The following is a 25377-nucleotide window of genomic DNA, read 5'->3' as shown; positions in this document are numbered from 1 at the left end:
TTTTTATGTGTGTTTCTGTGCTCTGTGCTCTATGCCTGTCCTCTCATCTCATCTCATCTCCTCTCCTCTCCTCTCCCTCTTATTATTGTCACTATGATAGATTTTTAGTATTCTGACATAAACAACCTTGACAATGCTTTGACAAACCAAAGACAGATTTTGTATTAGTTTCGCAAATTTTATCTTAGTTTGTCATTAACCTAATCGTCATTACTTTTTAGGGTTCTGTTTTTTTTTCCTTCAATAAGTGGACTTCGAAATATGTACATACTACAGTAGTTTTCGATTAAATACAATAGCTAAACATTTACAAATATATGCTGTCCAATACTCTTTTTATACATGGACACTGTATATTTTTAGTCTAACACCTTATTCTGTTAAATTTTAGTGGCGAATGTAACACGCATGCGCGTGTGTGCTGCTCTAGAATGTTGTAATACGTCAAGATGTTTCTCTTTACTATAAACAGTACGTAAGAAATACTGCTTCCGGATTGGTGTGGCTGCTTTCAAAGTAAAAGAACCTATTTAGCCCCCTTCATTTAGTCAACACCGATATTTCACTTTATATTTGTACGTCAACATTGTTTTTATGGCACTAGTTGTTCAGAGAAAATACATCATCAACCTTTTCCCCAGGTTAATACAAACTAGAAAGACATTGGTTTTATTTCTTAAAGAAAATCCTCACACTCACATTTAGTACAGGTAACTTGACGACTTCGGAGCACATTCAGCGCCACACTCACACGCAGCAGTTGTTGACGGATCAGTCAAAAGTGGAGGCCTGGCAAGAATTTACGCAACTATTTGATATTCATCATTCAAAATGTCCCTTTATGTGCATTTTTAGCAGAGCAATCAGCAATTTAGCAGAGGACGACTATAACACCGTCAGAGCTGGAAGATTTGGTAAGATTTACCATGTAGCCCCCCAAAAAACTAAAACGTGGTTGCAATTTAACTTGTTAACTCCTAAAACGAAGAATTAAAATAGTCAGAGCATTGGGTGATTCCACTTAACTATTCTGACACCACTCAGTGCAATATTGAGGGAAGTGTTTCTGATACCGCTGACATTAGCTTGCTAACATTAATGCACTCTTCGTCAAAAGCTGCACTATTTTCATATGTTGAGCATTTGTAAAACTGTTCGCCTTAACATCTATGTAACCCTACAACAAGAAATTCAAATCAACAACAAGTTGTCTATAGGCAAAGTTCTCTATTCTAGTCTATTCTAGTCTAATCCGTCTTGCTTGTAATGATGATACCTTTAGGACGTGCTAGCTTTCTTTACACTTGATCCTCATAACAGTGCAAGATTAACTTTAAACATTTGATTGTTTAAAATCCAGCATATAAATATGAATAAAATCATGCAAAAAAAAAAAAAAATCCCGTCATTTACGTTTTACTCTATGTTAATGGTCGGTTCACAGCTCTCAGTAATGCATGTTTTACTATGTTGTAAATGTTTCTGATGAATGTTGTGTTCAATGTCTTAAAGAAATGTCAGAACCCAGGGACTCTCATCTACCATCAGTTTTGCTTGAATAATGTTTCCTCCCATCCTGGTTATTACCCTCCACACAATCCTGGTAATGTAAAGTGCGTAAAAACTGCAACAAGTTCCCCAGCGTTTTCACAGAATAAATGATCTAAAAATCAACCTAATATAATAAGTGTTGAAAAAGCCATACATGTGAAAACGGAGCACCTGAATGCCAAAAGACCCACATTACTCAAAAAACTGTGCAAGATTTGGCATAATCTGTTGTAAGAATTTACCTCCTTTCCTCAACCACCTCTTTTTTCAAGATTTGGGGAACCTGTTGTGGCCATCGGAGGATTAAAATGTAGCTTTTTTGTAGCCACACTAATTGTTGAGTAAATTGAGTTGATATAAAAGTCTCTTGTTTCCAGGATACAGTAGAAACAAGGTGGAATAGACATTGGATCTATGTATTGATATATTTTATGCACACCTAAATTATGTGATTATATGCAAGTCACTCGGGAGTTTCTTTGAAGTGGAGAATATTGCATCATAGTTGATCAAAGTCAAGAGGTTTTAATCATAAAGTAACCTATTATTTAACCTTGTATTATACTGCTGTACACTTTACAAGTGTAAGTCACAATATGTGGGGAAACGAGCTGCTTATTTTTAAGTTGAATAACCTCCATTAAAGGAAGAGAACTCAGATCTCTCCAAGTGCCTTAATTCTCTAATTTGAATCATAGTCTGTAATCTGTTGCCGAGCTCAGCAATTCTTTCACTGAGGCTAACACCTGGAATTCAAGACGAGCAATATACGGAGGCAGACATTGAAGGTATTCTAATTAATTAGTTTTAGGTGTAAATGACAATAGGTGGGGAAATGAGCTGCTCTGCAGAGGTCTACAGTCTGCACTCTCCATGTGCATTCCTAGTTTATTTTTACTTTCATTTTAACACATTTTTATGCCCCCTTTTTAAACTTTTCTTGTTGCCATAGATGACAAACCTAGTCAGAGACTGCCATTGAATCATTGTTCAATTGTCCTAATCTACATTACCTGCTGCCTACTCAGTCATTATCATAATTGCATTTAATAGTGAGGCTTTGTCTGATTGGCCTTATATACTGCCATGTCAGACATGAAAGCAGATCAAGAATTTTTTTGTTATGTGTCATATGGCACATACTGATGTTGCAGTAATGATAAATTAATTTAATACGTTTCAGCTCAACTTCATCTTGGATCTTTAAAAACGGTATGCATTAAGTCAGGCCTCTATTTTTTAGGGACGGAGATTTTAAAGGGAAGACATGCTGTGCTGGGGAAATGCCTCCTACGGACAGTTAGGTTTGGGTGGGATTGATGAGGAGATTGTGATTGAACCAAGAAAATGTGAATTCTTTCACGGGAAGAAAGTCTGTGACGTGGGCTGTGGCCTTAAGCACACAGTCTTCCTGCTGGATGATGGGACGGTGTACACCTGTGGCTGTAATGATTTAGGGCAACTGGGTCACGAAAAGCCCAGAAAAAAACCAGGTGGGCAATAACTTGATTTTTCTTTTGTCATGATTCCTCTTGCTAGATGCCCTCAGCCCATAAACCATTCTCTCTTTGTTTCCTGTCAGAACATGTCGTAGCTTTGGATGCACAGATCATTGTGGCGGTGTCAGGTGGAGAGTCACACACACTGGCCCTGAATGACAAAGGACAGATTTTCTCCTGGGGTCTTGGCTCAGATGGACAGTTGGGCCTCAACAACTTTGAGGAATGCGTGCGTGTACCTAGGTAAATTCAGCATTGTTTTGGTCCTGAGGAGCATGGACTACTTATATTTTGTACTGCGTAATCCACCGTGGACTCACGCTTGTGAATGTAAAAGCATTTACATTATTAAACTGTATTAAATTATTAGAATGTATGAAGAGGAACTGATTTTGTTTAAACAGAAGATAGCAGAAGCAGTGATAGTTTCATCTCAATTTATTAGGGCACCTAACTGTCCATGTTATATGACAAATGATTCTGACATTGAATTCTGTGAAGTAACTTAATTGTATGGCTGTTTTGTATTTTAAGCTCTGTATTCTTTGTAGCTGTATTGTGCAGTTCCCTATTTGTCAATTCCCTTTGGATGACATATATGGGATTTCACGCCCTCGTGTTGAAGAAACCTCTGTTCACACCTTTGAAGGCAAATGACCTGTGGTGGCATGTGAGGCCTGCCCGCATGTATATATTCACATTGCCACTGAGAAATACATAGACTGTATAGACCACAACCAAGGTGTGTGTTTATGTGACCAGTTATTTGTTAAGCTATCTGACCAAGGGTTAAGCACTGCCTAAGAAAAAGTTTCCACACCGGATTGTGGTGGATATTTCCTTAGCATGCAAGAGTCTTCCCTGAGGTACAATACTAGGTTTCCCCGGTGAAGTGGTGTCCCTCACATGTATCACCACAGGTCATTTCCCTTAAAAGGTGTGAATAGAGGTTTATTCAACCAATATGTGTTGTAATGTGGTCCTTTTCTTAGGGAAAAGAAGTTATAGTCACAAATTTTGGTTATTTTTGGTACTTCTGGAAGTTTCTACAAGTGCATTGCATGACTGCATCTGTCTCAGCATCTGTTTCTGGTTCCTCATGCATGCACAACACATGCAATTTGCTCAATATCAGAGCAACTATTGAAGTGGTTAGTTAGCTGTGGACCCTCATCAAAACACGTTCACTTATTCTCTCTGTTCTCCATTTCTAGAAACATCAAGTGCTTGTCAGATGTGCAAATTGCTCAGGTAGCCTGTGGATATCGTCATTCGCACGCACTATCAAAAGGTAAGGATGGTTTGTATTTGTAATATCTGTATTTATTCACCTCAACCTTATCTTTGTGTTGACAGTCCACGTTATTTTTCTTTTTATAGGGGGTCAAGTCTTCTCCTGGGGCCAAAATCAATTTGGACAACTTGGGCTGGGAATGCATGGATCCAGTATCTCCACTCCTCAGATCATACAGTCCTTACAGGGCATTCCTTTTGCCCAGCTATCTGCAGGTGGTGCTCACAGTTTTGCCATCACCCTCTCAGGCGCAGTGTTTGGTTGGGGGCGGAACAAGTTTGGTCAGCTTGGCCTTAACGACACCAATGGTGGCTGCTGAGTTCCTGAAAACACTTCAATGCATTGAAACCCTGGATTCTAAACTAATTAAAGGGATTTTTTTGTTTTGTTTTCACAGACCGTTGGTTCCCAGCTCTTCTGAAGTCGCTGAGATCTCAGAGAGTAATTTATGTCTCCTGTGGAGAAGATCACACAGCAGCACTGACAAAGGCATGTGATAATCTTTCTGGTCATTGATTGCAATGTGTACTTTATGGTAGTGAAGAATTGTTTCTCAATAATCACGCACCTTGAGATGCAACTTGCAAAACCTTTATAAAGCCTGTGTCATTGACATAAATCTTGCTCATATAAATGAATTTATCTGGATGAAAACATTAATTTTGCCAGCCCTAACTCCAACTAAAGGAGATTCAGGTTATGTGTATTGTATTTGTGAAGGATAATAATCTTAAATCAACATTTAACAAGTAATTTATTAATAATTCCAATTAAGTGAAAACAAAGTTAAAGCTACAAGGAAATGGGAAAAGTATTTTGAACTAATTTGACTTCTGTGGTATCAACTGTAACCAATGAGAGGATTTCAATATTCTGACTGTACGGAGGCTGTGTTTAGTTCAGTTTTGTATCAAAATTTACTCTTTTCTATTTTTTGGTATACAATTGAGTACAATGAAAATTCAGGGCCAGACAGAGCATCAGTCCTGTGCCACTGTGGATCAACCTAACCTGTACACTTTTTGATGGCGAGAGAAATCAGAGCACCCAGTGGAAACTCTCACAGACACAGAAAGCATCCTAGCTCAACAGAAGAAAGGCCTGTTGTAGCTGGGAATCAAGCCCATAACCTTCTTGCTGTGAAGGAATAGTCCTAACCACTATGCCCCCCTGCTGCCAAGTTGGACCTTCGTGGTTCTGATGATCCTGCTGTTCAGCAAGCAGGCTTGTTCAAACAAAAACCTGGAACAAATGACATCACAGTATCTAACTTGCATGTTGCGTGTGTCTCGTTTCACAGGAAGGAGGTGTGTTTACGTTTGGAGCTGGGGGATATGGACAACTCGGCCATAATTCCACAAACCATGAAATCAATCCGAGGAAAGTGTTTGAGCTCATGGGAAATATAGTTACGCAGATCTCATGTGGAAGGTATTTATCCTCATGCTTTTATGTATGTATTTTACCTTCATCAACTAACATAGATTACATTAAAATGTCCTTAAACTGAACAATTTTTGAATTGTCCAACTGTTAGGCAGCACACGCTGGCTTTTACACCCTCCTCTGGAAAGATGTACTCATTTGGGCTGGGTGGTAATGGCCAGCTTGGTACCCGCTCCACTTGCAACAGAAAAAGCCCTGCCCCCGTTAAAGGACCCTTTGTGGCCTCCGCTGCTCCAATAGAATCAGGCAAGAAGTGGCATCATGTTTAATAAAAAGACACAACTACAGACTTTCAAGCTTCTCCCAACAGAGGCTAAATTGAGTGGACTTTAAACAAAATGGGTCAAAGTGCTGCACTAACATTATATTTCCAGTCTCGTCATCTTAACCTACATGGGCGTGATTTCATAACCATCCACAGGTGTCTTGGTGAATATTTATCACTTCTGCTGACAGAATTGAACCATTGAAACAGTGTTTTTTCCTGTCACAGACTCGTTGCTTGAGTTCACAGTTGATTAGTGCTTGGGATTTGTGTACATTTGCAAGTGTATCAAACTGCCCCCAAGACTTTTCTTAATGGCTCTATGTTTTACTGATTAGCAATTTCCCTACTATACTTTTGCCACTGTGTTTACAAAAAAAGTTTAGTCTTTATTGGAGTCTTAACACATTTTTACTTAATGTAAGTTATTTTCTTGGTTTCTTCTGGCCCAATAATTTATTCGGACTTTCCATTACATTTGCCTTCTTCAAACTAGTAAAGCTGTTTTTAGATCAGTCTTATGCTCCTTGAACTCATCCTTAAACCAATGATGAGTTTATAACTGAGTCGAACTAGTGAATCCTTTCATGCTTGGACAAAATCAGTAGCTATGATCAATCTGAATCATTCGGAACAAGTTTAAAGTCCACTTGTTTGGTCCCCTGTGCAACAATGCTGGTGTAGGATACTCTGACGTGGCAAACAATGTGTTCTCTCATTACAATACACAGTTGAGAAAAAAAATTCCTTAAAAATACATAATCTTAACAAATTTGAATGAAAGTTGGGCCACATCCATGCATTTATAGCTGGCTGACATTTCATTGGTTTACAGAATCGGAGCAGTGTTTCTGTATTCATAGAATTTATGCAGGAGGAGACCAGAGCTTCGCTCACTATTACTCTCCTAATGTAAGTCCTTTTTCGATCTGGAGTGTTTAAAGATCTTTGTTCAAATGAGATGGCCTATTACCATTGTTAGCAAATTTGCTCTTTTGCGTAGAAGCCACAGACCATCACTGATGTTCAGACCAACCGAGGTATTTGCACCTTAAATGAGGATATCATAGAGAAGTGGTTGAGTCACTCCACTGGAAGACTTTCACTAGAAATCTCCAGGTAAAATCCTTTTTGAAAACAATCTGCCATTGCTGTGTGTATCATTTCACATGGTCAAAATCTCCATGTGGAAATTATTTAATCCCTTGCCTCTGTCTTATGTGACCTACAGTGAGATTGATCTTGTGTTCTCCTCAGCAAGTTGTCTCAATGGATCTTTTCTAGCAACAAGGTAATCCCCCTTTTATTTGGACTCCCTTATTGAATCCCATGTCTTCAAATAATTATTGGATGTGTTCAATTTCCTTATGCATTTACACACAATTATACAATTGATAACTTCTATATTCGTGCTACCTTGTAGGTCCTTAATTGTAGTTTTCTGAGCTGGTACATTTTCACATCAGCGGTTGCTATTCTGTTACACAGCAATCCAGATCACTTCAATACCAGCAGCAAATTTTCAGGGGTGGATATGAACATGGCTCGACTGTTGTTTCACAGAGTGATCCAACATGATCACCCCGAGATCAGTCAGCTGGTCAGTGCTCACAGTATCTACTTGATCCATTATTGTCTTAAACATTGTGGGAAATAATTATTTGATCCTTGCTGAATTTTTGAGTTTGCTAATTTATAATAAAACACTCTCACAATTAAATTTTTGGTATGGTATTGGACTTATGGTAACAGAGGGAATGTCAGTCAAAAAAATGCATAAAAGACAATCCAAAAGTCCTAAAGTGGTGTGCATTTTATTTATTAAAAAAATATTGACCCCCTCGAACACAGCCAGAAATCTGTCTGTTACAGTTTGGCTGGTCTCCATGTGGCACACGGCTGTGTACAGTCAACCAATCACCAATGCTCCATGTGTATAAAGCACATCTGTTTAAGGAATCAATTTCTTCTATTCCAATCTCTGTACCAGCATTGGCAAGACCAGAAAGCTGCCAAAAGTTGTCAGGGAGAAGATGTCAAGGCTGGAATAATTTACGAAAACTCAGCAAAAGGCTTGGGGAGAGAGTAAAAACTATTGGCACCATAAATGGAAGATGCACAAAATGACCATTAATAACTCTTGGTCTGGATCTTCATGCGGATTGAGGATGATCATGAGAAAACTAAAGGAGCAGCCTAAACCTACACAGCTGGAGCTTTTTAATGGTATGAAGGCATTTGTGGCATCAGTCAGCAAAAGAACATTTGACAGCTTAATGTGCCATTAAGGACTAAAATCTTGAACTGCTCTCAAGGTCCCCATGCTCAGGAAGGCATCTATACACACCTGCCATAAGTTTGCCAGTTAGAATCTACATGAATCAAGGAAGGCTTGGGATGTGATCTGATGGAACTAAAGTTGAGCTATTTGGCATCAAGATGAGCTGTGTACGTAGAATGAAATAAATCTTAGTCAGACCCAAAGAACATCATCCGCACAGTGAAAAAATGATTGGGAGCTGTTTTTCTGCAAAGGGTACAGGGTGACTTCACCATGCTGAGTGGCCATATTCTGTAAAATTCCTTTCCAACAGCACTAAAAATGGTTCGTGGAGGTTTGTTTCACCATCATAATGACCTGAAACATGCTGTTAGGGCAACAAAGGAGTGACTGTAGAATCGGGGTGTCCAACGGTAATCCAGCCAGGTTTTCTTTCCTACCAGGTAGACAATGTTTTCACCCAGCATTCCCATTTTCCTTTTTGAAAGCAATTTTGCTCTTTAAGAAGCTGATTAAGGTCATGGAGTTCTCCAGTCTACAGACCTCAGCTCAATAGAAAGTCTTTGAGTTTCTGCTTAACAGCCAATAAACTTGAAGGATTTAGAATGTTTAAATAAAGAAGAGTGGGCCAAAATCCCTCCTGAGCTGTGTGCAAATCTGGTGACCAACTGCAAGATCTGGCTCATCTCTGCAGACCAACAAGCTTTCTCTATAAGTGCTAATTAAAAATGATCTATAAAAAATTGAGACCATTATTTTCTTAGTAGGTGAGCAAACTTAAAATTCAGCAGAGGATTACATAATCATTTCCCCTACTGTATGTTTAACTGTTCCTAATGCAAGCCTCAAACACCCATGTAAATAGAAGAGAGTATCATCACTTTATCAAATCATTGCCAGTAAGTTGGGAGGCTAAAGATTAATTGCTGACAGTATAATGTTGCCAGAGGATGTGAAATAAGAGAATTGGGATATTGGGCAGATCACTAGTTGGGCTATTGAACATTGTTATATTTACTCAGTTCACTTTGCTTTTTTTTTATTCCAAAGTGCTGAATATTTAAAATGTGTTTACCCTAAAACCGCTGTGTATTTTGTACCGAGACAATCCTGCTCCATCTGCACTTGGCAGATAAACAGTAGTGTTCATTAAGAGGGCGGCTCAACAGAAGGTTTTACGTAAGTACAAACCGACTACGTCTGTCTGGTTGCAGATTGCTGCCAGCTTGGAGAAGAACCTACTGCCTAGACTAACCAACTCACCTCCAGACATCGAATCCCTGAGACTTTATCTAACCCTGCCAGAGTGCCCACTCTTCAGTGACCAAAATAATTACGTGACCATCACCATTCCTTTTGCCAAATCCATTATTATGTTAAAAGAGGCTGCATTAAAAGTGCTAGGTAGGCAAAACCAGTTTTCCCCATAAATGATGTGTTGATAACTTTTTAAAATTAGGAGTTTTCATTGATTGCTTTGTTCTCATCAGGAAATTGGTGGTCTACATTTGAGGGCATGCTCTTTCAGAGGCTGGTGGAGTTGTACAAGGAAGTTGTGGTCTACCTGCTTCGGATGCACAAACTTGGAATTCCATCTATTGAGCAGAGAATTTTCAACTGCTTCCTGGACACATCGCTCCGATTTCTGAAAATGTTGCATGCTGTAAGAACAAGAAAGGGAAAACAATATTATTAGCGTTTGCAAGTCATTGCTAACAAATGTCCTGTTGCTGCAGGTGAGTGAGAGAGCAGGACACATCATTGAATATGATAAGTTTTACATCCACGAGTTGGATGACCTGGTAGACATCAGGAATGACTACATCACATGGTTTCAGAGGCAGATGTTCCCATCGGTGAGTCCATCGGTGATCATCAGTTATCTTTCCAACAATTTCATTCTTTACTCTAGCATTTACTGCTAAATATTTAGCTCTCTGAGAAATTGGATATGGAGGATGATTAAAAGGTGTACCAGACTGGAACGGAACTGTGAACTTAGATGAAATACCAGTTGGATGATCTTTAAAATAAAGTACCACTGCTTTTCTCCCGGACCTGCTCAGTATCCAAAGAGAAAGTGCCAGAATGAGGGTGCTACACGTGAAGTCCTGTTTATTGTGTGCCAGACTTGGTTGGAATTCCAGTTCTGATTTTCCTTTATGGGTTTATTCACTGACTGACTGTCTGATTGTAGTTTTGTGTCCTCAGGGTCCCGACAGCTTGGTGACTCTGTGCAGGTATCCCTTTGTATTTGATGCCCAAGCAAAAACCACACTACTTCAGACTGATGCTGTCTTACAGATGCAGGTAAGAGTGAATCATTTGACGGTCTTACTGGTTTCATTCAATGTTACAATGGACCAAGACTTCTGCAGATGCATTCAGCATTGTCCTATTTTATTGATAGATGGCAGTGGACCAAGCACAGATGCAGAACTTAAGCTCTTTGTTCATGCCAGTGGAATCGGTCAACCCGTGCCTCATTCTCATCGTACGCAGGGATAATATTGTGGGAGACACCATGGAAGTGCTCAGGAAGTCCAAGAATGTCGACTACAAGAAACCACTCAAGGTATAAGAGACCTAAAATAAATGCTTGTAGCTTTCCATATGAGACCTGATTAGTTCTTCACTAATTATTGATTTAATTTTTTTATGTGAAGAAAATTTCTTCTGATTTGTCTGCGTATTGTGTCATTCAAAACAGGTAATTTTTGTGGCTGAGGAGGCAGTTGATGCCGGAGGGGTGAGAAAGGAGTTCTTCCTCCTGATCATGAAAGAGCTAATGGATCCAAAATATGGAATGTTTCGATACTACGAGGAGTCCAGGCTCATCTGGTTTTCTAACAAGGTGCTTAATGTTTGATGTTTTTGTGTTGATGCTGATTAAATATTTATTTAACTATAGTTTGTGGCTACATTCATAACAACGAGTTTACAAAAGCTCCTGGCAAACCCAAAGATTGAACAATTCTTTTTAAGTTTTAATTTGAAGGCTTGTGTGTGTTAAAACAAGTGTAAACTTGATGGCACACACAAAATGTGATCTACTAACTGGGTGCACTGAGGATTGCATCTGTCAAATGAGCAAAATAGCCCACGCACTCCATTTATCATGTTTGCCTTCATGAATATGTAGTATGTATGTACGGTAGATCGTCAGGATGTGCAAAATAAAATGTGCAGATGTGCAGAGTTTTTCATTTACCAAATCTGAAACTGATTTCGGCGGGTGTTTTTGCACCTGGATGACCGAAGGGCTGATTTGGAGCCAGTCTAAAAATCAACCACATCTCCTATGGAGAAACACGGTCACCATAGCTACTGCTGGCAGCTGCCAGAGTAATATTTCTGCTCCAAGGTGACAACCAGTAGTACACGCAAAATTCTCATTTAAATAGGCTGCAACACAGTTGTACGTTGTATATTAAAGTGCAATTTAGCGCTTGTTATTTAAGATCTTAGTAGATTAGGCCCTTAGTCTCTTATCAGTCATGTGTTTCCCTTCCGGATTTGCTATTGTAGTGCTCCACCTTTTGTTGTATTTTTTCCAATTCTATTTTTATTATACAAAACAGCTGGCTCTCGTTCCTGCTCCCAGGGAACAGTCACTTATATGTGCCAGTTTGTTTCAATAGCTTTTGGATGTGAAACACCCATTTGTAAGATCCTTTTAGTTTACGATCACTTGCAAATTAAACGTTTCACTCTAATGTGGATAAGATACCCTAAAATGATCTCTTAGGTCCTAACAGAATCCATTGTACAAACTGTGTCATGATGTCACTCCTCAAATGCTTCTCATTATTGTAACATTGATTGAACTAATGCATACAGCAACAAGAACTATTATTGGCTTATTACTGTGATGGTAGTTGCGGCCATATGCATTAGTTAATGAAAACGCAGTGTAATATTTTGACTCTAAATATTGTCGGGCTGATGTGCTCTCTTGCTTGCAGACCTTTGAGGAGTTTGACTTGTTCAATCTCATTGGGATCATCTGTGGCTTGGCCATCTACAATCTCACTATAGTGGAGCTCCAGTTCCCCGTTGCCCTTTACAAGAAGCTCCTGAAGAAGAAACCAACACTTGATGACTTGAAAGAGCTCACGCCAGATGTCGGAAGGTCAGAAAAGGTTCACACACTTTAGAAGTGTTTAGAGTGTCGCTTTCAGCCTCAGTATCTTTTGAACTGAATTTAAAGCTGCTGTTAGAATAGAAGATGTCACAAGAGCTGCTAATAATATTGTAAAAGGTGTATATTTGTGTTCTCTCACACCAGGAGTCTACAGGCACTACTGGATTACCCAGAAGATGACCTTGAGGAAACATTCTGCTTAAACTTTACAGTAAAACTGACCAACTGTATCTGGTTTATTCAGTGTAAAATAATTACCCAATATGCGGTTGTGTTCAGAATAATAGTGTCTAAAAAAAGTGTATAAAAAATAAAATATTGATAAAAGCTTTTAAATTCATACATGGTAATACACTGGGGACACTGCATTCTTTTCAAATGAAGAAAACTCATCATTTGTATTATTTTACAGAAAAACAGTGGAATATGGGGGTGTTTAAAATGATAGCTTATCCATTACTGTATAAACTAAAAATGCTTGAAGCTGTAGCTTTTCTAACATTTACTTGTATAACCTTGACCTCTGTGTTGCATGGACTTGAGCAACTTCTTCCAACTGTGAACAGGCATTCCAACAATTTAACTACAACACAAGTCCGCATGTTTTGTCTCATGAACAGCATTTTTTTAATCACCACACTTGTTTTCTATGGGCTCGTGTTCTGGGGACTGACCTAGCCACTCCATAACACTGGTCTGGAACCAGGATGCTGCTCACTTACTGATGTGTTCAGGGTCATGAGCTTGTTGAAATGCCCATTCAACTGGAATAATGCAACTTGACCCCTTAAATCAGGCAAGTCTCAGCAGTATGATACGCCCCCGGATCATAATGCATTTGCCGCCAGACTCCACAGCCTTCACAGCTGCACGGTGGCTTGAATTCAGTGTTGAAGGGTCATCTGGCAAACTGAGGGTCCTAGACCAACACAAAAAGAACAATTTAGTTTAATCAGTTCCATCATGGCTGTTTCTGATTTCCCGAGGGCTAACATTGGATGTCTTTGCTATTTGTCCTATTAGTCCGTCCATTCTGACCATGGATTTCAGTTTTCTTCCGCATTGTTCTGGCTTTGGATGTCATTTTGAAGCAATTTCAGGTCATTTGAACTATTATTTTCTCTACTTCTTATTTGTTTCCATTTTCCAATCATTGTCCTCACTAAATATCTGATTCTTAACTTTTCTGTAAAATTATAAAATTGAGTCACCTTTCTTCATTTCTTGATTTGGGAAAAAAATATGCAGTGTTCCTAATGTTTGTTCCTGTGTGAATGTTAAAACTATTTTAAGCTTTATTCACTTTACTAAACACTTCAGTTATTTTCAACACAACTTTGCCAATAACATAATTAATATCTAATTAATTCTCAGATCACAGAGGAAAATTATGGTGCCACAGAAGTTTTTGAACTAATACCTAATGGTGAAAACATCAGTGTCAATAAATCAAACAGGTAAGTGTTTCCTGCTTCAGCTAGGAGCTTTTTATTTATCTCTATGTTTATTCCCAATCCAACCGCAGATAAATAGAAAGTCACATGACAAATTTAAATAGTAATAAAACTTTATCATGTTGCTAACTCAGTCCTGCTTAATTTTGAAAGATATTTAACAAATCATTTTCTTCCAGGAACTACTTTTTTTAAAGGGTTTACTGTAGGAATTTATTAATTTATTCCTTCCTCTAGGCAAGAGTTTGTCAACGCATATGTTGACTATGTTTTCAACACATCGGTGGCGCCGTTGTTTGAGTACTTCTATGCAGGCTTTCACAAGGTGTGTGGTGGAAAAGTTCTCGAACTGTTCCAGCCGAATGAGCTGCAAGCCATGGTCATTGGCAACACCAGCTATGACTGGGCGGAGCTTGAGAAGGTCTCTTTAACACCTGTTTCTTTGCCTTTTGCTAATGTAGTATAAACATGAAACATTTACTCATCCATTGGAATGGTGCAATTTGTGTCCCCTCTCTCCAGAGTACTGAATACAAAGGAGAATACTGGAAGGACCATCCCACCATCAAGCTTTTCTGGGAGGTATTCCACAGTCTCCCCTTACAGAAGAAAAAACAGTTTCTCTGTAAGTGTCCCCTCTTTATGAAAAAAATAAAAGAAATTGGATTACTTTCTGCCAAGCGCAGTTTATAATTTCATTAACGATGTCTCTGGTCTCTTAAGTGTTCCTCACAGGAAGTGACCGCATACCTATCTTGGGCATGAAAAGCTTGAAGCTGGTGATTCAGCCCACTGGTGGAGGGGAGCATTACTTACCTGTTGCTCACACCTGCTTCAACCTGCTGGATCTACCCAAATACACCAGTACTGAGACTCTGCGGGAGAAGCTGCTACATGCTATAGATCACAATCAAGGATTTAATCTTGCCTGAACCCTCATATGCAGTGACTGGGCTGTCAGTGACCCAACACATTCCCAAGTTTGATTCTGCAGTTTTAAATCCCGTTAGAAGAATTAAAGCAGCAGAAATAGTTAGATGGATGTGTAAGCTTTGACAATAAGCCTAGCTTTGATTTTGTTTTATCAAATTTTGGTCCAGCAAGCAAAATTTTATGCACCTATGTAGATATGCTTTCATTAATGCTATGACAAATATCAGGTCATCACCTACTGACACAAAGTGTGCACAGCAGTCCTCAAAGAGTTGAAATAAATAAGGCATCGGAAATAAATGGGGATGATTAAGTAATGCAGTTGGGTTGGTATGCTTTATTTCACATTAAATCTAAATTTAACATGAAAAGATGTCAACCTAAATTGACGTTAACTTTTTTCTTTACAAGAGTTGAATAAATGAGAATCCATGATGGAAAAAAAATCCAGACAAAACAATTCAGGTCAGGTTTATATTTTAATGACAAAATGATGTGGTAAATGATATCCACAACCTGGTGTATACAGCCATGACAAAGGCACGTGGTTCCTGTATTGTCTGTACAGTTTGTGTTCAGTGGGGCAGCTCATGGTGGACCAGCTTATAGTGGGAACCACAGGAAGGGCAGCGTTGGGACGGTCCCTCATGAAGCCAGAACCACACGATAGCTGTGTTGTCCTCTTCACCTGCACATAATTCTATAATAACTTGGCTGTCTGTAATATACTGGTACATGAATGTCTCATCCAGAATGGGCACCACTTACACAGACAGCCCACCAGTCTTTTATTGACAGTGGATGGCACAATGTGGGGGTCCTCCTTGGTGCCAGCGTACTCTTTGGGCTTCAGCATGCTGTAGGGATCCTTCAAATGAAATTCAGTGAGTTAGCGTATAAAAATTGCAATTACATGAGAAATGCTGCTCATGTAGAATACCTTTCCAAGTTTGAGGGCCTGCAGTGCGCGCCGTTCCAGACCAGTGGCCTGCTCTTCATCCGTGGGAATTCCTGAAATACACACATTGGATATGTTGATTTGATTTGGTCCAACAAATGTACATAATTCATCTTAAAACTATCACAGCAACCCTGTTCACAGCTTTTGTAGGAAAACAACTGCAAATTAACTTCATTCTTTCATTTACTATTTCTTTATTATTTCCTCTTCTTAGGCTTCCATTTCTGAGTAAAAGCCTCATTTTTATTGACCCTAACCCAATTCCTTTGCAAGGCTCCTATCTTAACTGGACGAACACGCACCCTAACCCCTTTTTATTGGCCACCCTAAACTGCGCCATCCACACCGCCCTTCTGCTGCTGCTCCATATCAGGATTCTGGCACCGAACCAAGTGTGTTCCAGAGAAGGTGGACCTGCCCAAGGCCTGACTGCCAGTTAAAGTCCGAATGACCTTCAGTGTTTGATCCGCACGTTCAGTATGAAGGTGGACAATTCGCGTGTGCTCTCCGACCTCTCTGAATCAACATTAACGCATTTTAACTGCGTCTAAACACATGTGTATTTGCAATATATTCATAACGTTAGTCGCTCCCGTAAAATATCCGTCACTGGGTGCTACACTCGTTCTTCCAGAGAGAAATTTAGTTTGTAAACTGCGCGACAAATCAAAGGTAAAGTCTGTACCGCGCACGGACAGGTTGCCACAGATGTCACTTGCGCTTCTTGCGCGGCCTGTCGCCGTCAGTCACACGCACCTTTGAGGGTGGCCATCGCCCGGTGGAGGGGTCTGGCTGTCAAATTGCGCCTTAACTGCATCGTCGAGGTTAGACAAGCTCGAAGAAATCGCCCCGCCATCGTGGTCAGACTTCCAGGTACAGAGAATGACCTGCAAATGACGGCAAATTGGACTGAAACGACCCCGACAGCGATCACAGTGACAAGCGGTCCGACCAATCAGAGGATCCAGGACCTCGGATTAACCAGTAGAGGGAGCACGGACAGGTGGGGATTAGCGGCTAAATGTGAAAGTAAAACATTCAAGCTATTATTTCGCGATATATGAACGCTGTTGTGACTGTTGATCATATTTATAATTATCCAATTTATTAATATACAGACATAAAACAAGATGACAGCCCTCCTCTGATTTCATTAGTTTCTCGATGAGGAACCAGACCCCAGTTAAAACATGGAAGAAAATAAATATATGGAAGAAGAAAATTCTTCTGTGTGTGTGTGTGTATATATATATATATATTTATTTTATTTTTTTTGGGGTGTGTCATTAAACCTGAATTGTAAGCACTGGACACTCCACTATGTTCGTTTGTATGTTTTTTCCACTATGTTTGGAAAACCCACTTTCATGATTAAGGGGACTGTTACACCAGTTTAGCCTCTTTCCAATCCCAGGATTTTCTTCTGGAGGAAGAGAAGAAGAGGGAGGTATGAGGACGCAACCTCTCTCCATCATCCCAATACTGGTAACCTTCAGCAGAAAATTACTGTTGTGAAAGGACACAAAACACACACACAGTTAAATAAAATTTAGTCATGAACGCAGCAATATGTTGATTATATTTAAAGATTATTTTAGATTATAGAGCATTATATTATATTTAAATGTCAGCAGTTGATGGACTGTACCAGAGCAGGAAGAGCACAACAAAGAATAGTTAGTACACAAGACCAATTCTTTATTTTTTACCAAATCAAATATATTTACAAAAAGCAATGGTACAATACTGCACACCAAAAGAGAAAGTATATACACAAGTATACCAAACACTAAGAAACTTTAAAAAGAACAATTGGGTGCAGGGAGCTGCTACTACTGGCTGCCGCCTGAGACAGCGCCATTTTGATGAAAAAGAACACTTTCAGTCAGAAACTTGACAAATATTTCCTGTTGTTCCATTTCTTTCCAACAACATTCAGTGTGGCAACAAACCAGTATGACCCAGTGGGCAAAATGAGCATTTTTTCTCCACAAAATGTTTCCAAAAAAGAGTAAAAGAATAGTACAAGTATGTGCAACTAAGTGTGTGTGTGCGGGCGTGTGAGAGAGAGAGACAAATTGATGGCCGAAGGTGGTGTGTATGCATTTCAAAAATGTCAAAATAAATCATATAAAAAAAGGCTCTCATAATGCCCCTTTCCTACTCATGGTAGGATTTTGTTTGTGTCAACTTGACAGACATTGAATAGCTTCACAAAGAAAAAGTGCCAGCGCAAGAAAACTGACAATCCTATGGATATAAAGAAAAATAAAAACAAAAATTAGACAGGAATTTTTTTCACCATGCGCACCTCTATTAGAGCAAACTTTTTATAATACAGTGGGATCTCTACTTACGAATTTAATTCGTTCCAGAAGTTGCTTCGTAACCTGAACATTACGTAAGTAGAGACACGTTTTCTATGTAAATGCCCTAATCCGTTCCAAGCCCCCAAAAATTCGGACATACTTTTTTTTATAAACCATAAAAATGCATCAAAACACGTAACAAATACATGTTACAATTAGATTACCGCACAATAAATGTAGGAATTCAGTGCAAGGCTTCTCCAGGAACAAAATGAATTTTATTACAGGCTAATCTTACATTAGCCGTAATTACTAGCAACGAACGTTAAAACTTGTGGTAACACCGCCATCTAATGGACAAACATACGAACACCCACAATAAATAAAAGTTAAACGAAGGCGACGCTGGGACACACACAAACTGTACATATTGACATCCCTCCTAGCCAATGGGATGACAGGAAAATGCTAGGCGATAGCCAATGGCAGAGCAGCTACCAGCAAGATTGCATTTGCTAAACTCCGCGAGCTGCGAGCAGCAACGGTAGCGTATTTTTGACCTTTGTATCCTGAAATTTCCTTCGGAACAAGAGGAAATATTTTCCTGTTGAGACGCTTCGTAACCTGAAAATTTCGCATGTAGAGACGTTCGTAAGTAGAGGTCCCACTGTACTTACAAAACAGACGAAGTAGAAGTCACAGTGAATGCCTCAGGCAACAAAAGCCCACCAAGGAGGAGGAGCCGGAGGGGCTACCATGGAAGGATAAGCAATAGACACCAGGGTCTACCATACCAAACAAGACCCCAGGTCAGCCCCCTGCTGGACTCCTGCAATTCAAGACACATCATCAAACAGCATTATTTAGCCATTATTTAGGGCATCTCCTTGATATATGCTGCATCTGATGCTCACCCACACAATTGGCTTTGAGTTGGCCTCCAGAGTGGTGTTCCACAGCTTCATGGAGTTCCAAAGTTGAACAACCATCAGCCACCTCCTCTACATGGATGACATCAAGCTGTATACCAAGAACAAGCGTGACATTGACTCCCTGATTCACTTTACTAGGATCTACAGCAAAAATACATCATTTTGTAGATATAATCTTCGACTAACTTGTTTAACTTATGAAACATCACACGGATGTATTGCAACGTCTTGCGGTTCTAACGAGACCTACCTTGATAGAATTTGATGATGTTAAGTGGTCCAAATAGGTGGCTGAAAAATGGGTGGTTCTGATCACAAATCTGCGTGGGGGGGGGGGGGGCGCGCTCACAGGCAGTGGCCATGGCAGGGGATGCTCACAGACATTGCGCAGTCTCTGCACAAACTGCACTCAATTGCCTTGGTGAAGGGGCAACAGGCAGATCTGGTGGGGAAAGGAACCGGCCAGAGGGTGAGGTACACCCTCACAATTTCTGCGGAAATTATGTAACTGGTGGAACTCTGCGTTGTGTTTAATGAGACTCTCGTATCCAGGATTCTCTTTATTCTGGCAGCAACAAATAATAACATTGATCGACAGTTAACAGCCCGCTCGAGTTCCTAAAGACAGACAAGGTGGGAAGACGAACATTAGCGAAAATCGTCATGGCGAGTAAGCTAGCGGTCAACACTGTCTAAACATCATGTTTAAGTGCTGATATATTTCTATTGTATTTCTAACATGAATAAACAAACACATTAAACATTCAATTAGAATACATAAATGGATGAACACAGAACCAAACGTAACTAATCTGAACTGACGTGATGGAAAATGAGACACCCACCTCTCCCACGAGAGTATTGCGTTAAAGGGGAGAGGCGGAAAGATCGCCATCACTTTTATAGGGGCACCACAGAAGAAGAAATGCAGGACGGAGTTCTCAAACCCATTACTAAACACCGGAAATTCTGTATTTCTGACAGCTGAGCATGCAACAGACCATATTTTGTCGAATTAAACGCTTTATAACGCATTATAACACAAAGGCTGTGTTACAATTACACACAGAATACATTCAAAAAAATGGATATGTGATCATTTATGTACAAAAAGAATTTGGTCATACTGTAATGCAGTTCATAGCATACATTTTATGTTTCCATAATTGAATTGTATTTTTAATTTTTAAATGGTTCTCAAAATTACAATTGCTCGTAGGTGTGGTGTTTGCAATGCACACAAGAGTTGTCTTACAGCAACAACACATCATAGATTGCTGAGACGCTTGCGTGCTAGGCATGACGACAATCATACCCAGCAAACCTGTGACCCTGTCAACACTGTAAATCCTGACAGTAAGCTAAATATATACGTGTATATATATATACTGTATATATGTATGTGTGTGTCTATTTATTGTAGATGTTGTGTTGAAACATCCGTTTTTTTATTCAGTCATTCATTGTCTTACTGTCTGTGTCACAGATATTTGATAGAACAAATTCTGACAGAGCTGAGGATCCCTTGAAGTACTGGGTGGCACAAAAGACTTTATATCCTACGCTGTGGAAACTTGCATGCAAGTATCTGTGCATCCCAGCATCATCTGTTCCCTGTGAAAGGATATTTTCCAAAGCTGGGGAAGCTGGTCAGCCAGAAGAGGAGCAGACCGAAGCCTGCAACAGCAGAAAAAAAAATATATTTCTCAATAAAAACCTGTGAAGAGGAAATAACTTATCTGCTTCTGTGAATAATCATTCCAAATCAATCATACAAGACCCCAAATGACAAACCATTATCTTTAAAGGTTTTCCTTAAAAACACTTCACACACACAAAAACAATGTTTCTGAATTCAAACAACATAATCATTTGCAGAGTAGGAAGGATCTCTAATCCTGTTAGGGATTTTAGAACAGTTTTTAAATAAATCTCAAAGTGTTCAATAAACCCTTAACCAACACTGAACCCTTAATATAATTTGCATTTATTCTTTAGGTTAATCTTAAATGTGTTTTAGAGTAAGGGGGAGAGCATCTGCATATTTTATTGTAAAGACGATATAATCATTATTTGGTATTAATGAACAAAACACCTGGATGAGCACACAATGAACTTTTATTGGTGTCATGGGATTGAAACAGTGCCAGTGCTTCAGTCGTGCTCTTTAGAGGTTGCTGTGGCTTCAGTTGTCCACCAGATGTCAACATCACCGAAGTCTTGAAGCTTTGAATCTTGTTCGGCACAACTGTGAGGAAAGCCTCAGCGCTTCAATCAAGCTTCACTTGCCCACCACGAGGTATCGCAGATCTTTCCTGCCGGCTGCTGTCAGACTGCAGAATAAACATAATGCCCACTAGTCTGCAGACTAGCAGACATAAATAACTGCTTTTACCACTGGACTCACACAATAACATTACAATTCTCTAATAGCATTTCAACCATTCTGCACATACTGAATATTAGATATTCTGATGTGTATATTGTATACACTCTCTGTACTATGGTCAGGTATACAAAAGGCTGATTATCCATTTATCTTGGACACACACACACACACACACACACACACACACACACACACACACACACACACACACAATATATATATATATAGAGTATATATATATGACAGACGGAATCGAGACAAGGGCAGCTGACCTGAGAGAGAGAATCATGGAGTCCTGGGAGAACTCAACTACCTCCCTGCCAAGGCTAACACACAAAGTACCAGACGAATCTCTACTGGAAGACTTGAACACGGCGCTGTCAACCATCCCTACCACTACCATCACTGAGACCAATCAGCTGATGTATGCAGCGGCAACGGTAATCCTACAGATGCTTGGCTATAAGATGAAGAGCATGAATGGCCATAAGGAGCAAATGGCTCCATGGAGGAGAAGGCTAGAGGCAAAAATCATGGCAACACGGAGAGAAGTCAGCCTCCTAACAGAGCTGAGTAGAGGCGTGAAACTAAGGACAGAGCGGCCCAAGAAGTACAACAAACTGTCCATACCTGAGGCACTGGAGACTGCTAAGCAAAGGCTCACAGCCCTGGCTACCCAACTAAAGCGGTACACAAGAGAAGTAGAGGAAAGGAGAATAAACAGGGTGTTCTCCACTAACCCAGCAAAGGTCTACTCTTAATGGCAGGGCAACAAGATGACAACAGACCCCCCAGGGCTGAGACGGAACAATACTGGAAGAGTATCTGGGAGAAAAAGGCAACGCATAACACTACTGCCCGATGGCTGCAAGACCTACAGACTGAACACAGCCAACTCCCAGAACAAGACCCAGTAGTCATCACCTTAGCAGACATCCAAACAAGAGTGTCCAAAATGAAGAGCTGGACAGCACCAGGGCCCGATAAGATCCACGCCTACTGGCTTAAGAAGCTGACTGCACTCCATGAATGCCTGGCAGCACAAATGAACCAGCTGCTAACATCAGGGGACCACCCAGAGTGGCTAACCCAAGGCCGGACAGTCCTCATAATGAAGGACCCCCAGAAGGGCACAATACCGTCCAACTACCGGCCCATAACCTGCCTCAGCACCACATGGAAGCTCCTATCAGGCATCATAGCGGCTAAGATCAGCAGGCACATGGATCAATACATGAGCAGAGCACAGAAAGGCATAGGGAACAACACCAGAGGTGCCAAGCACCAGCTACTGGACGACAGGGCAATCGCCCAAGACTGTAGGATGCGGCACACCAACCTGTGCACTGCCTGGATTGATGACAAGAAAGCCTATGACTCAATGCCGCACACATGGATACTAGAGTGCCTAAAGCTGTATAACATCAACAGGACACTAAGAGAGTTCATCCAGAACTCCATGAAGCTGTGGAACACGACTCTGGAGGCCAACTCAAAGCCAATTGCGCAGGTGAGCATCAGATGTGGCATATATCAAGGAGATGCTCTGTCCCCCCTGCTGTTCTGCATAGGCCTAAACCCCCTCAGCCAGATCATCACCAAGAGTGACTATGGGTACCAGTTCCGAAGTGGAACAATCGTCAGCCACCTCCTCTACATGGACGACATCAAGCTGTATGCCAAGAACGAGCTTGACATTGACTCCCTGATTCACCTCACTAGGATCTACAGCAAAGACATTGGGATGTCATTCGGGCTAGACAAATGTGGGCGGATGATATCTAGAAGGGGAAAGGTGATCGCAACTGACGGGGTTGAACTACCTGAAGGGAACATCACAGATGTGCAAGACAGTTACAAATACCTGGGGATCCCACAGGCAAATGGTAACCACGAGGAGGCAGCTAGGAGGTCAGCCACAGCCAAATACCTGCAGAGGTTAAGACAGGTCCTGAAAAGTCAGCTGAATGGTAAGCACAAGATCCAGGCCATAAACACCTACGCCCTGCCAGTAATCAGATACCCTGCTGGCATAATACCCTGGCCACTGGAAGAGATACAAGCCACTGACAAGCCAAGACAATGAAGCTCCTCACCATGCACGGAGGGTTTCACACTAAGTCCAGTGTCCTGAGGCTCTACACAAAGCGAAAGGAAGGGGGCCGAGGACTAGTAAGTGTCCGAGCTACTGTCCAGGAGGAAACAACAAGCCTCCAAGAATACATCAAGAAGATGGCCCCCACTGACCCACTGGTGAGTGAATGCCTCAGGCAACAAAAGCCCACCAAGGAGGAGGAACCTGAGGGGCTATCATGGAAGGACAAGCCCATGCATGGAATGTACCACCGACAAATTGAGGAAGTGGCTGATATCGAGAAAACATACCAGTGGCTGACAAAGGCCGGGCTGAAAGACAGCACAGAGGAACTAATCATGGCTGCACAAGAACAGGCCCTGAGCACCCGAGCAATAGAGGCCAGGGTCTACCATACCAGACAAGACCCCAGGTGCAGACTGTGTGGAGATGCCCCTGAGACAGTCCAGCACATCACAGCAGGGTGCAAGATGCTGGCAGGCAAGGCATACATGGAACGGCATAACCAGGTGGCTGGCATAGTGTCCAGGAACATCTGCACTGAGTATGGGCTGGAGGTCCCAGGGACCAGGTGGGAGACACACAAGAAGGAACACGAGAAGCTGGAGAAGTACTAAGGGCTGAAGGAGGAGATGGAGAGAATGTGGGGCATGAAGGCAACAGTGGTCCCAGTGGTGATCAGGACATTAGGGGCAATAACACCCAACCTGAGTAGATGGCTCCAACAGATACCAGGAACCACACCAGAGATCTCTGTCCAGAAGAGCGCAGTCCTAGGAACAGCTAAGATCCTGCGCAGAACCCTCAGACTCCCAGGCCTCTGGTAGAGGACCCGAGTCTGAAGGAAGGAGGCACCGCCCAGGAGGGCGAGGAAGAGATTTTTTTATATATATATATAGTGTGCGTGTGTTTGTGTGTGTGTATGTACAGTATATCATCCAAGATAAATGGATAATCAGCTTTTTGTATACCTGACCATAGTACAGAGAGTGTATACAATATACATATCAGAATATCTAATATTCAGTATGTGCAGAATGGTTGAAATGCTATTAGAGAATTGTAATGTTATTGTGTGAGTCCAGTGGTAAAGCAGTTATTTATGTCTGCTAGTCTGCAGACTAGTGGGCATTATGTTTATTGTGCAGTCTGACAGCAGCCGGCGGGAAAGATCTGCGATACCGTGTTGCCATGATTTTTGCCTCTAGCCTTCTCCTCCATGGGGCCATTTGCTCCTTATGGCCATTCATGCTCTTCATCTTATAGCCAAGCATCTGTAGGATTACCGTTGCCGCTGCATACATCAGCTGATTGGTCTCAGTGATGGTAGTGGTAGGGATGGTTGACAGCGCCGTGTTCAAGTCTTCCAGTAGAGATTCGTCTGGTACTTTGTGTGTTAGCCTTGGCAGGGAGGTAGTTGAGTTCTCCCAGGACTCCATGATTCTCTCTCTCAGGTCAGCTGCCCTTGTCTCGATTCCGTCTGTCATATATATATACTCTCTATATATATATATTGTGTGTGTGTGTGTGTGTGTGTGTCCAAGATAAATGGATAATCAGCCTTTTGTATACCTGACCATAGTACAGAGAGTGTATACAATATACACATCAGAATATCTAATATTCAGTATGTGCAGAATGGTTGAAATGCTATTAGAGAATTGTAATGTTATTGTGTGAGTCCAGTGGTAAAAGCAGTTATTTATGTCTGCTAGTCTGCAGACTAGTGGGCATTATGTTTATTCTGCAGTCTGACAGCAGCCGGCAGGAAAGATCTGCGATACCTCGTGGTGGGCAAGTGAAGCTTGATTGAAGCACTGAGGC

General features: G+C 40.9%; 2 protein-coding genes and 2 long non-coding RNA genes across 6 annotated transcripts; 2 read left to right on the top strand and 2 right to left on the bottom strand.

Moving 5' to 3' along the window:
• The first annotated feature begins 721 nt into the window (after positions 1-721).
• Positions 722-15184, top strand: herc4 (HECT and RLD domain containing E3 ubiquitin protein ligase 4). 3 transcript variants are annotated; one of them, XM_011602913.2, is made up of 26 exons: positions 722-914; positions 1513-1603; positions 2250-2339; positions 2795-3044; positions 3134-3293; positions 4265-4341; positions 4431-4652; positions 4742-4833; positions 5645-5775; positions 5882-6036; positions 6891-6967; positions 7059-7174; positions 7287-7346; positions 7544-7655; positions 9551-9740; positions 9827-9999; positions 10073-10192; positions 10548-10646; positions 10747-10911; positions 11047-11190; positions 12302-12468; positions 12625-12691; positions 13855-13937; positions 14172-14355; positions 14457-14559; positions 14658-15184. In XM_011602913.2, the coding sequence occupies exons 4-26, from the start codon at positions 2819-2821 to the stop codon at positions 14864-14866; spliced, it is 3132 nt and encodes a 1043-aa protein (XP_011601215.2). In that variant the 5' UTR covers positions 722-914; positions 1513-1603; positions 2250-2339; positions 2795-2818; the 3' UTR covers positions 14867-15184. The 3 variants fall into 3 exon arrangements, with proteins under 3 accessions (XP_011601215.2, XP_011601217.2, XP_011601214.2); XM_011602915.2 differs by lacking the exon at positions 2250-2339; XM_011602912.2 differs by lacking the exons at positions 1513-1603; positions 2250-2339.
• A 143-nt stretch (positions 15185-15327) lies between these two features.
• cox5b2 (cytochrome c oxidase subunit 5B2) lies at positions 15328-16684 on the bottom strand. Its single transcript, XM_003963671.3, has 4 exons — positions 16585-16684; positions 15808-15878; positions 15636-15735; positions 15328-15555 (listed from the first exon to the last, which is right to left on the bottom strand). The coding sequence occupies exons 1-4, from the start codon at positions 16682-16684 to the stop codon at positions 15443-15445; spliced, it is 384 nt and encodes a 127-aa protein (XP_003963720.1). The 3' UTR covers positions 15328-15442.
• LOC105416321 (uncharacterized) lies at positions 16683-17334 on the top strand. Its single transcript, XR_964489.2, has 2 exons — positions 16683-16831; positions 16947-17334. It is a non-coding gene; the product is annotated as an uncharacterized lncRNA (long non-coding RNA).
• Positions 17335-19103: 1769 nt separating this feature from the next.
• Positions 19104-19970, bottom strand: LOC105416322 (uncharacterized). Its single transcript, XR_003888155.1, has 3 exons — positions 19915-19970; positions 19320-19687; positions 19104-19157 (listed from the first exon to the last, which is right to left on the bottom strand). It is a non-coding gene; the product is annotated as an uncharacterized lncRNA (long non-coding RNA).
• Between the last annotated feature and the right edge of the window lie 5407 nt (positions 19971-25377).

The sequence above is a fragment of the Takifugu rubripes genome, chromosome 4, assembly GCF_901000725.2.
Source record: "Takifugu rubripes chromosome 4, fTakRub1.2, whole genome shotgun sequence".
Classification (NCBI taxonomy): domain Eukaryota; kingdom Metazoa; phylum Chordata; class Actinopteri; order Tetraodontiformes; family Tetraodontidae; genus Takifugu; species Takifugu rubripes.
Note: the sequence above shows the minus strand (reverse complement) of the source record. Positions and strands in the feature narration are given on the sequence as shown.